The 15956-nt window shown below is 46.8% G+C and overlaps 1 protein-coding gene across 5 annotated transcripts in view; it reads left to right on the forward strand.

Moving 5' to 3' along the window:
• Window positions 1–15013, forward strand: part of SAFB (scaffold attachment factor B) — a 36968-nt gene extending 21955 nt beyond the window's left edge. For 2 of the 5 annotated variants that reach the window (XM_070415889.1, XM_070415891.1), the window contains 12 exons: window positions 1336–1485; window positions 1566–1648; window positions 1991–2130; window positions 2318–2406; window positions 6144–6250; window positions 8973–9263; window positions 10625–10762; window positions 10977–11019; window positions 13434–13552; window positions 13863–13969; window positions 14384–14450; window positions 14703–15013. In XM_070415889.1, coding sequence (XP_070271990.1) covers window positions 1336–1485; window positions 1566–1648; window positions 1991–2130; window positions 2318–2406; window positions 6144–6250; window positions 8973–9263; window positions 10625–10762; window positions 10977–11019; window positions 13434–13552; window positions 13863–13969; window positions 14384–14450; window positions 14703–14832 — 1464 coding nt within the window. In that variant the 3' untranslated portion in view covers window positions 14833–15013. Of the gene's footprint in view, window positions 1–1335; window positions 1486–1565; window positions 1649–1990; window positions 2131–2317; window positions 2407–6143; window positions 6251–8972; window positions 9264–10624; window positions 10763–10976; window positions 11020–13433; window positions 13553–13862; window positions 13970–14383; window positions 14451–14668 lie in introns of all 5 variants that reach the window. The other 3 variants (XM_070415890.1, XM_070415892.1, XM_070415894.1) reach the window with 2 other exon arrangements.
• Window positions 15014–15956: the final 943 nt, after the last annotated feature.

Genomic DNA, 15956 nt, shown 5'->3' on the forward strand with positions numbered 1-15956 from the left:
TTCAGAGAGAGTGGAAAGGAGAGGGAGAGACAGAAAGAAATACTGATGTGAGGGAAACACATCGATTGTGTTGCCTCTTGCACACACCCTGACCAGGGCACTCATACCGTTTTTACCCACAGCTGGAGCATTTATGGCCACTTCCCCTCTGCACCCCAAGCCCCTCTCTCTTCCCTCCCTCGTCAGCTCTTGGTGATGGCAGTGATTGATAGACGCTCATGCACCAGCCTCCCCCCCCGCCCCCCCCCCCCCCTCCCCGCCCCCGGTTTCCACTACAGCTCCTTGTTTGTTAGGGCACTTGTGTTGGCTTTCCTCCCTTTTTTCTCACCTTCTCCCTGTGCCTCCTGGACTCGCCTCCCAAATAAATTACATCCAGGGCTCCTTGTCTCTTAGAGTCAGCTTTTGGGGCAAGCCAAAGTAAAACTTGGTATAGGCCCTTGTTCACCTTAAGGCTTGAGCAAGTTATAAGAGGTCAAACCAACAGTATTTACCTTGGTTATTGATGTCCAAGAGCTAACAAAGGGAAAATTAAACATGCCATGGTGATAGAAATAGCTGATGACTCCCTGCGCCTCAGTAATCCAGGTTGAGCCCTTTCCTCTTTCCCCTGTGGCCCTCAGAGGAGAAGGGTTCTCTCAACAGGGAAATGTCACTCTGAGGCCTATGGCTTCTTGGGAGCATTGTAGGTTTCATTGAACACAGAATTAGACCACTCTGAAACCTTCCTTTGGGGCTAAGATTCCTTGTGGAAAATAAGGATGAATACTGGCTCCTATGGGGCTTCTCCTGAACCTGGTGCCAGACATCAGCTTGCTGAAATGTTTGGAGGAATTACTCAGTATGTGAGGGTGTACCTTTAGTGCCTCAAACATCTTAATGAACTTGTTGTTATCCCTAGTGAATGGATTCTGCCTTCCAGAGTGCTCGTTGCAAACTTGTTCTTATGTCGATAGCCATCTATATAGATATGTCTTTCTATTTGCTGCTCACATCTATGACTATATATTCAGAGTAATTTTTTTACAAGTTTGAGATAATGTTAAAGGAATATTTGCAGAACTCTGCCTTCATCTTGCTTTTGCCACACTGCCATCCTGGTTCCCTGGAGGAACAGCCATAAGTGGAGGAGGTCCTTGGAGTAGTTAACTGCAAGACGGTAGCATTATCTTCCCCAGTCATCTGCCTCTTTTCAGGCACCTGGTGACAGGGTTTTCTCCTCCCTCATACCAGGGAGGAGGCCTGACTTGGGGTAGATCAGAGGAAAGCAGTGTGAACCGTAATGACTGTGTGGGAGGTTTTCATGTCCGAGACCTATTTCTGTGCTTTTCCTTTGAGGTGGTGGGTGCCAAGGTTGTGACAAATGCTCGGAGTCCTGGAGCTCGCTGCTACGGCTTTGTGACAATGTCCACAGCGGAAGAGGCCACAAAATGCATTAACCACCTGCACAAGACTGAGCTCCACGGGAAGATGATCTCAGTGGAAAAGGTAAAGGGCCATTTTCTTCCAGGACTGTGACTATTTGAGGAAACAGTAAGGTAATACTTCCATTTGCTTCTATTTTTCAGGCAAAAAATGAGCCTGCTGGAAAGAAAACCTCTGACAAAAGAGAAGGTGAAGGGAAAAAAGAGAAGTCCAGCACCAGTGACAGGTATTCTTTTCTCTAAGGAAATTGTGGCCAAGACGATTCTTTTCTTTGTTTCACATCCTTCAAGTTCTCCACAGATAGGGAAGAGCACGAGGCCCCTGACCCCGTTTGTTTTTCCCATTTGTTGTAAGGGGGTTCCAGCACCAGTCATTGTGCTGGATTTCCTTAATCCAGGGGCACGTGGGGAAAGCAGGATGGGCTCCTTGTTCTTTGTTGTCTTGTTGATGCCAGTTGAGGCAACCTCCTTCTTGGCACTTGGTGCTCATTGCAAGAATCTGATAGTGGCTGGTTTGTTTATCAGAATACCTGATCTAACACACTTCTTTGTTTTGGGGTCTTACCTAGATCAGCAAACCTTAAAAGGGAAGATAAAGCTGACAGAAAAGATGATGCTAAAAAGGGTGAAGATGGAAGTGGAGAAAAGAGTAAAGATCCAGATGATCAGAAACCTGGCCCTTCAGAGCGATCTCGAACCACAAAATCAGGTAGCCTACCGCCTAATCGATATGTAAGAGCTCACTTTGAGTTCTGCTCCTGGCCGTTGTGGTTTGTTGGTTTGCTGTCATTAGTTGGCGACACAAACTAGATTTATTTTCCGTAGAGTTCAGTATTTTTTTCTCATTTGGATGTTTCTTGTTTCTTACCTTAACACTGACACTTTTCTTCCTGTAGGTAGTCGAGGAACCGAGCGGACTGTAGTAATGGATAAATCTAAAGGTGTGCCTGTTATTAGTGTCAAAACATCGGGATCCAAAGAGAGAGTGAGTATTGATTTTCTAACTAGGGTATTTAGCAGTTTTTTTCATTTGACATTGCTTCCATTTACATTTCTAAGTGTGTTTTAGGGAATTACTGAGGTTAATTTGAGAAAGGTTGTCTACCTTTTCAAAATGTAGATATCTTGAACTAAAAAAAAGAAAGAAAGAAAACTTAAAAGCTTTTCTTCAGGAGCATTTGAGATCTTGCTCTCTGGCACATGCTATCAGTTTGGCTCCAATAAACTTTTTCCCCCAATAAATTCTGAATAAATAAGTAAATGCTTTCCTTTATACTTAACTTTGTTCTGATGAGAATTGTTGCTCTTTTTTTTCTAAAGCTAATTTTAAGATTCAAACATGGGAGTGGTTGACCTTTTCCCTTAGCCAGTTTTTATCAGTCCATTTTCATTGCCTGCCCTGAAAGTTTCGGCAGTACTTCATCGTGCATTCCTAATCTACATGTGACCCAGCCAACCTTCAGCCACCTTAGCTTCATCCTGTACTGTCTCCTTGCAGATGCTCTGCAGAACACAGAATCCACAAAGTACCTGTGTTGTTAGGTTCTTACCGCTTTAGTCTCCCTTCCATTAGGGTCATGGACAGTGTTGATATTCATACGTTCAACTTTTGACAGCCTTATAACTTTGATAGATGTGGGTCTCCAAGATCACCCACATTTAGTGATTCACTAGAGCAGTGATGGCGAACCTTTTGAGCTCGGCGTGTCAGCATTTTAAAAAACCCTAACTTAACTCTGGTGCCGTGTCACATATAGAAATTTTTTGATATTTGCAACCATAGTAAAACAAAGATTTATATTTTTGATATTTATTTTATATATACAAATGCCATTTAACAAAGAAAAATCAACCAAAAAAATGAGTTCGCGTGTCACCTCTGACACGCGTGTCATAGGTTCGCCATCACTGCACTAGAGGGACTCGTGGACTGAGCATATACATGTACTTCCTGCTAAGATTGGCTACAATGATGCAGTGAGGATACACAGTGGATCATGGGAAAGACAGGCAGAGTTTGGGGGGAAACCTTTATGGGCTCCTTTGTATTCTCTCCCATGAAGGCTCACAGAGCAGTGAAAATGCAGCAACCCACGGGTGATGCTTCTGCCCACAGAAGCCCATTAGAGTCTCAGGCAAGATTTTTATTGGGGGCTGGTTACTTAGCATGTATCAAATTCCCAACTCCCAGAAGGAAAGCAGGTGTTCTGTGTAATTATAGTTTGCACAGTTCAGGCATAGTGAACCACCCATACCAGTTAACTGTCCACTGGGGACACTTTGAGCATCAAGATCTCAGATTCCACCCTCAGGCCAGTTGTGTTAGCCCCTGTGCTGCACAGATGACAAACCATTCCAGCTATTGAGTAGTGTGCATCAGTTGTAAGTCAACATTTTGATTATGGAAATCTGTATATGTTTTTGCAAATATTTTAATATATTATAGCCTTTACCCTTACTTTATTAAAAATGTTTAGGCCCGGCTGGCATGGCTCAGTGGTTGAGCGTCAGCCTATGAACCAGGAGTTCATGGTTCGATTCCCAGTCAGGGCATGTGCTTGGGTTTCGGGCTCAATCCCCAGTATGACAATGTGGGGCATGCAGGAGGCAGGCGATCAGTGATTCTCTTATCATTGATGTTTTTCTTTCTCCCTCTCCCTTCCTCTCTGAAATTAATAAAAATACATTTTTTAAAAAAAATGTTTAGAAAATGGCAAAATAAAAGTGTGGATTCCAGGGCTAAGATATAAGATAGGCAGAGCTCAAAAAGAATGCAGTCGGCACAAATAAGGAATCTTCCAACATACCAAAAGGGGCCTCAGTTGGACACTGACTGCACATTAAATTATGAATGAAAACTACAAGATTAAGGAATTTATTGTGGATGCAAAAGACAAAGTATTAAAAATACTTCTTTGGTCTTTTATTTATTAACTAGAGGCCCAGTGCACAAAAATTTGTGCACTCGTGGGGGGGGTGCCCTCAGCCCGGCCTGTGCCCTCTCGCAGTCTGGGACCCCTCGGGAGATAACAACCTGCTGGCTTAGGCCTGCTCCCGGGTGGCTGAGGGCAGGCCCAATCCCTAGGTGCAGCCCTTGGTCGGGCTCAGAGCAGGGGTGATTGGGGAGTTGGGGCGCCGCCCCCTGTCATGCACAGAGCAGGGCAGATCGGGAGGTTGCGATGCCACCCTCAGTCACACTCAGGGTAGGGCCGATTCGGGGGTTGGAGCACCGCCCCCTGTCACACTCAAAGCAGGGTCGATGGGGAGGTTGCGGTGCCACCCCCTGTCACGCACAGAGCAGGGCCAATCAGGGGGTTGGGGCACTGCCCCCTGTCATGCACAGAGCAGGGACCATCAGGGGGGTTGGGGCTCCGTACCCTGTCATGCACAGAGCAGGGCCCATCAGGGGGTTGGGGAGCTCCCCCCTGTCATGCACAGAACAGGGCCCATCAGGGGGTTGGGGAGCTCCCCCCTGTCATGCACAGAGTAGGGCCGATAGGGGAGTTAGGGCGCCGCCCTCTATCACCCACAGAGCAGGGCGGATCAGGGGGTTGGGGCGCCGCCACTGTCACACTCAGGGCAGGGCCGATGGGGAGTTTATGGCTCTACCCTGTCACACACAGAGCAGGGCCTGTGGGGGAGGGGGGGGGGTTGGGGCACCGCACCCTGTCACACACAGAACAGGGCTGATCAGGGGGTTGGGACGCCGCACCCTGTCACACACAGAGCCACAGGGCGATCAGGGGGTTTGGGCGCTGCCCCCTGTCACGCTGATCTGGTGCCAGGAGGCCTCGTGGCTCCGCTGATCCCGGTGCTGGGAGGCATATTACTCTTTTACTGTACAGAATAGAGGCCTGGTGCACGGGACGGGGCTGGCTGGTTTGCCCTGAAGGGTGTCCTGGATCAGGGTGGGGGTCCCCACTGGGGTGCCTGGCCAGCCTGGATGAGGAGATGATGGCTGTTTGCAGCTGGTCACACACCCTTCAGGGTGGGGGTCCCCACTGGGGTGCCTGGCCAGTCTGGGTGAGGGGCTGAGGGTTGCTGTCAGGCTGGCGGTTGTTGATTGAAGCTCCCAACCGCTCCTTTTTTTCTTTCTTTTTTTTTTTTATTCTGGGCCAGCTTTAGCTCTGGCTCTAGCTCTGAGGCTTCCGCTGCTGATTGCGTTCTATAATCGAAACAATGTATAACTCCAGCTCTGAGATCCCGGCCTATATTTGTTAGAATGTTTCAAACTGCCAGCTCAGAGGCCGGCAAGTCAGGCGGGGAACGTTGCAGTCTGTAGTCACTGGAGCAAGCAAACGTCTGTAGTCACTGGAGCAAGCAAGCCTCATGTTTGCTTCCAGCTGCCTGGCTCCCGACCGCCATCTTGGCTGACAGTTAATTTGCATAAGGATATGCTGATTAGCCAATGGGAAGGGTAGCGGTCGTACGCCAATTACCATGTTTCTCTTTTATTAGTGTAGATTATTGTATTGCTTTCCGTATGAAAAACTAAACCTACTTTTGCATCACCTATATATTAGTATTAAATGGTGATGAAGATCTATGATTTTGAATTATAAGCAAAATATGAAGTTCCTTAGGAGGGAATGAGTTGTTACTTAATTGTCTCATTAAACGTTAATCTTCATTTCTTATCTTCATGTTGGATGCTTGGACCTGGACATGATTTTTCCTGTTGTCATTTCTACCTTAACTTCTTAATGTTCCTTGATGAACCAGGTTTCTAAGAGCCAGGATCGCAAATCAGCCAGCAGAGAGAAGCGGTCTGTTGTGTCCTTTGATAGAGTCAAAGAGCCTCGGAAATCAAGAGACTCCGAGTCCCGCAGGTGAGTCAGGTTCCAGAAATGTTCACTGGTTGGTTGCTGCCCTGAACTGGTTATAACTGTGTTCAAGGCTGTTTCAAAGCCCCCTGTGGGTGGAGAACTTCTTTAAACCTGTTTGCCCCCTTGGTTTTCAGTTGCCGTGCTGTGACTATCAATTTACGGCCTTTTCAAATTATTTTTCTTTTTTTTTTTTTAAATATATTTTATTGATTTTTTACAGAGAGGAAGGGAGAGAGATAGAGAGTTAGAAACATCGATGAGAGAGAAACATCGATCAGCCGCCTCCTGCACATCCCCTACTGGGGATGTGCCTGCAACCCAGGTACATGCCCTTGACCGGAATCGAACCCGGGACCTTTCAGTCCGCAGGCTGACGCTCTATCCACTGAGCCAAACCGGTTTCGGCTTCAAATTATTTTTCATGTAAATAGGCTCATCTCTTCCTGAAGATTATGGAAGGGACCACTGGCAGGAGATGGAATGCTTCTCGGTGCAGTCATGCTAGTTAACACCAATTTGCTCCGGAAGCTATGAAAATGGAAAAATGGTGGGACAGATATTGAGTGAGCTGAGATGTCCTCATCCTTAAATAAGCCGAGAAAAAAATATTTTTATAATTTTTTTAAAACTAAACACAAATAGTATTGACCACATTGAGTGACAGTTAATTTTCCTTATCAAGAAAGAACTTTTAAGCTGTAGTTTAAAAAATAATTGTTAGTTAAAAAATAAAAGTCTAGGAAAGTAAGAGAGAGGAAAGGGAACAGGGTGTACTGTTTTGTTTTAATGTCCCACACAGAACTTTTAGGGACCAGGGGAGGTGGCTTTCCTTCCTTGATTTGCTGTTCCACAAATCCAACTGGTGACCTAAAAGAGGGAAAGGCATTGGGCAAAGGAAATTTTCCTTTTCATGATGTAATTGGCAAATAAGTAGAACCAAACCATGTACATGTGGAAATTAACCTGATAAAAATGACATTTCCCACTAGTGATGGACTCTCCCAAAAAATGACTTCAGGTCATTTGTTCTTTGGATAGTCCTTTGGGTCTCCCAACTCACCAACATCCTTGACAAAATAGTTAAAATGAACTGATGACTGAACACAAGCATAAAAATAAATTATTCATATAATATGAAAGTAAATATATTTGTGAATTTTAGCTTTAGAAGGCCTGAAAAGTCATGAGGGAGAAGTAGACTAAATCATAACTTTAACCTTTCTATAATGAAAGACCGAAGAGAAAGTCAAAAGACATATGACAGGTGGGAATAAAAGTCATTTGAAATGTAGTAAGGAAAAAAATAACCTGATAGTAAAATGGATCAAAGACAATATAAGTGCTCATGAAACCTATAGAAAGTGGTTCAGCCTCACTGGGGATCAGGGAAATTGAGATGAAAACAGCAGTGAGACCAGCTTTTTATTCACCAGTTTAATTTGAGCCACCATTTGAATTACAGTGTGGGAGACGGGTATTGGTAGAGGTGGGAGTGGACATGGCACACAGCACAGGGAAACATTCTGCATAGGCACACTTCTAAATCCTAATGTCCGGACACAGTAATGCCACCTCTTCGAAGCTCCCTGGAGGAACTTATGCACAGGAAAATGGGGATATGGTGTCCCTTTTTGTGAGGTTGGGAACAACCATGAGGTCTGCCTTTGGGTGCTGGTAATGTAAACCTGCCTACTCCAAGGGCTTCTTCCTGAAATCTATAGAGATGGGGATATGGGAGGGTTCTGATGTGTTACGTGAACCAGGGAAGCTGCCATTTTGTCCAAAATGCAGACACAAAACAAGGCAAGATTATGCATTTCTGTTAGTGCAAATATGTGTCAGTAAATGCATAGCAAAAGATGGAAATGAGACAGGCTCACAGGTATACGGAGACTGGAGGAAACGTGCTACAGTATGATCAGTATCACTACCAGAATAAAGGCTCTTCAGCATGGGGCGGGGGCCCTGCATGGCCTCATCGGCACTTCACCCCCAGCTGTTACAGGCCCTTGCTTGTTAAATTCACCTGAATTTATATAACAGCATCAAATGATTTGATTCTACCGCACTAGCTTGGTTTCACAGTGACTAATTGAAGTTCATGATTTAGAGAGCAAAGGTTCTAAATCAGACTTAGCTATGAAAAATATGTTCTTTTTTTAAAAAATATTTTTATTGATTTCAGAGAGAGGAAGGGAGGAGAGAGAGAAACATCAATGATGAGAGAGAATCATTGATCGGCTGCCTCCTGCATGCCCCCTACTGGGGATTGAGCCTGCAACCCAGGCATGTGCCCTTTACTGGAATCAAACCTGGGATCCTTCAGTCTGCAGGCCAACGCTCTATCCATTGAGCCAAACCAGCTAGGGCTGTTCTTATTTTTAATGGGTAATTTTACAGACTCAGATGTTGAAGTCCAGAAAGATTTTAGTTTATATTACAGACCCCATACATACCCCTTTGCTGTAACCTGGCTGGTCTTGGATTCATCCGGAAGCAGAGCGAATGCTTTAGTTTCCGGGCTCTTGCTGCTTTTTTGGATGCAGTGGGCTTCCTCCTTGGTCTTCCTGCTAGAGCAGCAGCCCTGCAGGTCTAGACCCAGCCCTGCAAGCTACATTTCTGCAGCGCTCCATGGCTGCTCTGCATTCATAAAGCTCACCCCACTGGATGATGCCACCAGCACTGCGGCCTTTAGGCCCCTGCAGCTGTTGCTCTCTGTCCACAGGTTGCGTGAGCGCAGTGAGCGGGAGCAGCGCATGCAGGCACTGTGGGAGCAGGAGGAACGGGAGCAGCTGGAGTATGCCCGAGAGAGGCTGGCCTTCCATCGGCACCGCCTGGAGCGGGAGCGCATGGAGCGGGAGCGGCTAGAGCGTGAGCGCATGCATGTGGAGCATGAGCGCAGGAAGGAACAAGAGCGCATTCACCGAGAGCGGGAGGAGCTGTGGCGTCAGCAGGAATTACGCTATGAGCAGGAACGGCGGCCTGCTGTGCGGAGGCCCTATGATGTGGATGGCCGGTAAGCCGAGCTGCTCCCACCAGCTACCCTTGGGTGACCTATGACATTAAGAATTGTGTTATGGTCCCCAAAATCATGTTCACTTGGGATTCTTATTTAAAAGGAATCACTTGCTACAGTCCAGTTCAATGTCCTGTACTTGGTCAGGGAATTTGCAATGGTGTGAGGTCCAGTGAGGAAATAGTTGGGCAAAGTTGTGCTGATGAAGTCACTATCTTCCAGTCCCAGAACAGATTCTGAGGAGGGAGGAGGAAGTTCAGGTACCCAGAGCAGCTGGGAAGGCAGGCAGACCAAAGAGCACCTGCTCTGGGCCTCTTTCAGGCTTTGTAATCATTGCAGTAATTTGTTTTTGCTTATTCAAATAATAAAACTTATAAAAAATATTGATGTGTTATATGAGACGAAAGTGCTAACCACTAGTGAAAAAGAGGACTAAATTTGAACCCTGCTGTGAGGACTCTGGGTGATAATCCCAGCAGTGATCCTTTCTGAGTGTTTCCAAATGCATTTACCTTTTTTCTACCTCATGAGCTAAAAGAAGTCTCTGTATAACATACAACATGACTTCTATAAAAGGTCTTTAGACTCCTTTAGGACTTTTTAATGCCTTTGTGCAGAATACTGATGCTGGGAGTCTGTTCTACTCAAATGTTTTCAAACATCACTTCACGTACTTCTAAAAGTCCTCCCCACTGGATGTCTTTAATGGATCAAGTCATTGTCATGGTAGAAGACACAGAAGTACACTATAGAGCCCCGATAACACCTCTGGCTTGCTGTCTTGATAGATTAAGGCCAACCTTCATGGTGGCCATTCTGCAGATGAGTATGTGTGATCACCTCTTACAGGCAAACCAAAGCTTTTCTACCTAGGGGAAGCAGATGTGTTGAACAAAATAGAACAGTCATTCAGTCAGATTTTTTGTTTGATTGTTAATCCTCATCTGAGGATATTTTTTCCATTGATTTTTAGAGTGGAATGGAGGGAAGTGGGGGGCGGGGTAGAGAAAGAGACATCTATGTGAGCGAGACACATCGATTGGTTGCCGCCTACACACACCCAACGGGAGTTGGTAATCAAACCTATAACCCAGGTACATACCTTGACCAGGTATCGAACCCGTGACCCCTTCAGTGCACAGGCCAACATTCTAACCACTGAACAACACCAGCCAGGGCTTTCAGTCAGATCTTATGTCACCCCTCCAGTCTCTCTCAGCTTGTACAGCAAAGAATACGCTGTTGATGAAGTTAAGTGGTGGGGTCAGGGGTAGTCTCGGGGGGTAGTTCACCAGTTCCCACAAGATGGTCTATTTGGAGGGGGGAAATGCACTCAGCCCTTTCTTAACTTCCCATTCTAGGCGAGACGATGCCTATTGGCCAGAAGCCAAGAGAGCTGCCTTGGATGAGCGTTACCATTCTGACTTCAGCCGCCACGACCGCTTCCATGACTTTGACCACAGAGACCGGGGCCGCTACCCTGACCACTCAGTAGACAGGTTAGCTGGGCCCTCATCATCCTGCCTACTTAATGCAGATGACGTTTGTCCTGGGTCATTCTTAATAGCGAGGAAGTGAGGTTGGCCCTTTTAGGTTCCGTGAATCCATTTAAACAATGTGTGTGTGGAATACTGGACTCAATTTAGGAGATGTTTTCTAGTTGGTGGTCTAACCAATATCTCCTGATGGTTTCTTTTCAATTATCTCTTTCAGGAGAGAAGGTTCAAGGTCAATGATGGGAGAAAGAGAAGGACAGGTAAATCAGAAGCTATGCTTGTGGGCAAAGTTTTCCCATTGAGTTCTCTTTTGTTCTTCTGCCAGCCTTCCCTCCTCCCCACTTTTGCATTAGTGCAAGAATGAGTAAAGGAGAAGGGCAGCCCTTCACTGTTTGTGGGATGACAATTTGAATTGTGCTTCGTCTTGTTTGGAAATCTCAGCAGGTTTTCTGAAGCCCTTTTTGGATTTGACCTGAAGTTCTACACGCCTAGTAAATAAATGCACTGGTAGTAAAATGCTAGAAAGCCTTGGGTGAGTCTGAAAGGCTCTGTAGGAATGTACCTTGTGACCCACATAGCTGACAGATGCCACACTTCCTTATTGTGGAGTCCAGGTATACCTGTGGTCGCTGGTCAGCCTTCCCTGCTGAGCCTCAGATAGCATCTCAGTCTCTGGCCCACACTCATTCTCTGTGCAGAATTAACACCTTCGGAAATAAGCTTAGTTTTCTACTTTTTTTCCTATCTTACATGTGGATTGAGAAATTTCGCAAGGAGCCCCAACTCTTGAGTGGTTTACATGGAAAATCAAAGGGATTGAGAGAAGGTTGTGGTCAGGATGGTGGTCAGCAGAATTGGTGACCTATTAGTCCGTCCTTTCCCTGACTCCAGCATCTTTCCCGGCCTGTTCCATCATTTCCTAAGAACGTGGCTGGGGATGGCTTGGTTTTTTGGTATATCGAGGGGTTCCTCTGCCACCTCAGGAGTAATTCTGTGATCCTCGCCTGAGTCTGTTTTCTCTACTCTTGGAGATAAATCTTACATGCAGCCAAATCTAGACCCAGTCTTACGGTTTTTCTTTGGTGGAGAAGTTGAACACAGTGGTTAAACTGTCAAGGCTCTAGAATCAGAACCAGGGTCATGCCTGGTGCCACCACTTTTGCCGAGCCTAATTCTCGAGCTGTGAAATGAGGTTATTCTACCACATAGGTAGTTAATAAATGAGACCACATGTGCACAAAAAGTGTTTGCATAGTCCCTCACACATAGCTGTTATTGCTAGCGGGTTTTCATCTGACATCAGACAATGCAAAACTGAAAGGGTTTGTTTTTAGTGCTGCCCCAAATGTCAGATGATGACATATGACATCAGAAAGGGGAAATAGCACAGACCCTCGGGGCCTTGTTGAACTGTTACATGGACTAGTTAGTTGGACAAAAGAATGTTGGTTAAACTTTAAAATGCCAGGAAGAGGTGGAAATGGGCTTTAAAGAACCAGGTCTTGCTAAGTTGAACATTCCTGCTTCCCTGTATTAAATGCTCCTCTGTCCACTTATGTGTCTTTAGATAGAAGGCTACATGTAAAAATTCATTCTTTCTTAAACCCTGTTGTTTGTCCACAATCAGATGAAGCTCTGTAAATCATGAGCTATAATTTCTTTTGTAGAAGTGTTATTTCAGGGGTCCATTTTAAATAGCTCTTCTTTAATTTGACAGCACAGACTTTGGTGGACACTTTGGTCTTTTATTTCGCCCCTTGAAGGGACAATGCTCTATTTTGTCCACCTAGTAAAATTAACCCCCTTATCTTCTCTTGTGGAGGTGTCCGTGCACATTTAGGGGTAAGAGACCAGGTGGCAGTTAGGGCTCCAAGTAAGAGCATGGCCTTGGAAGGCTCCCAGCTTAAGGGGTAGGTGAGCATGGCTGTGGGCAGCGACTGGACTGCTGGAGCAAGCATCTGAGGGGCTTCATGACCAGGGCTCTCTTCTAGTTTCCTCTCATGTCAAGTGTGATCCTGGGGCAAAAGCCTCTAAGGTCACCAGTTGGGTTTGTGGAACAGCAAATCAAGGAGGGAAAGCCACCTCCCCTGGTCCCTAAAAGTCATCGATGGGTGTTCCTTTAGCAGACAGGGGCTTCTTCTCTCATCCCTCCTTCATGGAGCACGAAAAATGGGGCCAAGGCACTACTGGGGCTGCGCCAGCCCAGCGCTTGATGGTGCAGAGCCGGTGGCAAATCAGGGACACGATGCCAGGCCCAGTAGTGAGTTGTGTTAAAGGATCCCTCATGGCCCTTCTACTCTGTGGTTCTATAGGGATGTTGATTATATTGTTAGCACAGGGGCCCATTCTTGGCACGGAGCAGTTGCTAGGTCCCAGCACCCCTCCGTCCCTCAGTCCCTCAATTCTCTGCCTTCTGATTAGGGTGAGTCTCAGCCCTTTCCTTGACTCTTGAGCACCTGTTCGTCACCAGGCCATGAGCAGACTTCAGGGATGCAGCTGTGTCTTGTGAGATGCATGGCATGTGTGGCATAAGGCAGTGTGCAGAGTGCCTGGCAACATTGACTTGGGTGTGCAAGTGCTTCTGAGTAGTTGTCTTTATTACCTTGTTGCCCCAAAGGCCTTGGGATGCAGGGATAATACTAAAGCCTTTTCATTTTGGCTCTTTAATATTCAGCATTATCCTGAACGCCACGGAGGACCAGAGCGCCATGGGCGGGACTCCCGTGACAGGTGGGGTGGATATGGCTCTGACAAGAGGATGAGCGAGGGCCGGGGACTGCCTCCTCCACCCAGGTTTGTGTCTCACACTCCACAGTTCCCTTGTGGGCCTCACATATAGCTGACAGGCTGAGGACCCACCATCTTGGGGGATGTGATGAGCACTGGCTCTGTGGCTCTGTGCACCAACCATGGCTCAGGCCACCTTGGAGCTCTTTGAGTAACATGGGGCCAGAGCCAGTCCTGTTTCCCTCAGTCCCCACTGCCTGAAGGGATGGGGGGCTGGGAACACAGAATGCTAACCCCAAGCTCCAGAGCCCACTGCTGTTGCTGTTCTGAGAGGCAGAGATGTGGGCAACCCAAATCAGAGATGTCTCTTTCCAAGGGACAGACGTGACTGGGGGGACCATGGCCGGAGAATTGAGGATGACCGTGCATGGCAGGGCACTACTGATGGAGGCATGATAGACAGGGACCACAAGAGGTGGCAAGGTAAGAACTGGCTCTCAGGGACACATCTGTCTGAAGAGAAGCATCTAGAAAGCTTAAGCAACACCTGCTCTTCACTAATCATTGCTAATCCCCCTCCTCTGAGAGCAGGAGTGCTTTCTCTGTTCTCCCTCCCCAGGGCTTGGTAGAGGAGAAACCCCTTAATGACTGGGTGGGGGTGGGATGGGGGGTGAGGGTTGGCACAGAAGAGTGATGTGGGTGTTGGTAACTCCTCCCCCCCCGTAACTTAGTGAGGACAGCCCTGTGGTGTTCAGGTGCTTGTACATGCACTGGAGACCTGTGAGATTTGGTTTGGGTGGCTCAAAGGGACTGGACTTACCAGAATCCTTGTCATTGTCTTCTAAACTACATTCTGTGCTTGGAAGTACCTTGTGAAAAGTGTCTCTTGTCTTCCAGGTGGTGAGAGAAGCATGTCTGGTCACTCTGGGCGAGGTCACATAATGAACAGGGGAAGGATGTCAGGGTAAGGCATTCTGTTGGTCTCTGTACTAGTCTCCTCTTCATATGTTGGCTTGCCTTGGGGAAGTTTTAGAAACATTCAAGTCTTCCCAATTACACTGCCTCCCCTAGTGTGCTGTGTTCTAAAATGGTGTGGGGTTTGTCCCGTGGTGCTGGTGCTTGAGGGAAGAGGGTTTCGAAGAGCATGGGACCCACAGGCACCCAACACATCCCATTAAACAGACTCCGAACATAGGAGCATCTGCATTTGTTCCAGGCGTGGCAGCTTTACCCCAGCTGGGGCCTCTCGTGGTCACGTGATCCCGCGTGGTGGAATGCAAGGTGGATTTGCTGGCCAGAGCCGGGGCAGCCGACCCAACGATGCTCGCTTCACTCGCCGCTACTAAGTGCTTGGAATCCTATGTTCCGTCATGTGGCAACCAGAGTATGTTCTTTTAGGAGTTATCTTAAACTGTGTACAATATCTTTTTTTTTTTTTATCTGCTGCCATATTGTAGCTCGATACAATGTGAATTTGTTTTTTGGTTTTTTTTTTGTAATAAAGTGTTTCTGTTCACATATCCTTTATTTAAAGCATCCTCTCTTTTTACTTCTCTTTAAAACGAAATTATACTCAGCACAGCTTTTCCTTCAGGGAAGGAGGGCTGAAAGGGGCAGCTTCCAGGGACTGTTGGGGTTTCCAGCAATCTTGTAGTCCTTGCTGAACAGGCTGTTATTTTCTGTATGTATGGTAAAATATATGTAACATGAAATTTACTATTTTAACTATTGTTATGTGCACCGTTTGGTGGCATTTAATTCATACTGTGTAAACCATCACCAGTCATCTTCAGAACTTATTTCCCCAAAGGAACGCAGTAAACTAACTTATCTTCCCTCTCCCCCAGCACCCATCATCTACTTTGTCTCTATGGATCTAACTCCTCTAGGGACCTCACATGAGTGGAACTACATCCTAGTGGGGTGAGGACAAGTTAACAACAAAGTGGGGAGCTGAAGGATGAGGAGCTGTTTAATACCAGGAAGTGATGAACTCTGCTGGGGGTGGGGCAGGGCCTGGGTGTGGAAGGGGTGTTGTCAGGACATGAGAAGGAAGGAGACCTTATGGCTGGACAGTGTGAGGCAGGTGTGTTCAGGGACCAAGCATTCCTGTCTGTAATCCAGGGATTTGCAGCTTGGTAGTTGTCTCCCACCCTCGGCTTCAAGGAGTCATATCCCCTCTGCTCAACCAATGGGCTCACTGTTCCTCTGCCAGAGACCAACCACTGATCTGTGACAAAGGGACCAAGTTCTGCCTTTACATCCTGCCTTGGAGCTAGTTCCTTCATTTCTGAGTCTCCATTTGCTTAACTGTAAAATGCAGCTACTGGGTTGCTTTAAGAGGTACTATTGTGGGACTTTCCCCCTCTCCTTCCCACCTATTCCCCCTCTTCCCCACCCCCATCCCATCTCCCCTCCACCCCAGATATAAATAGCCTAATTCTCTGAAGGCCACAGAGCAGCTCCCAAG

Source organism: Myotis yumanensis, unplaced genomic scaffold (assembly GCF_028538775.1).
Source record: "Myotis yumanensis isolate MYYU_CA2020_CCGP unplaced genomic scaffold, mMyoYum1.0.hap1 SCAF_5, whole genome shotgun sequence".
NCBI lineage: Eukaryota > Metazoa > Chordata > Mammalia > Chiroptera > Vespertilionidae > Myotis > Myotis yumanensis.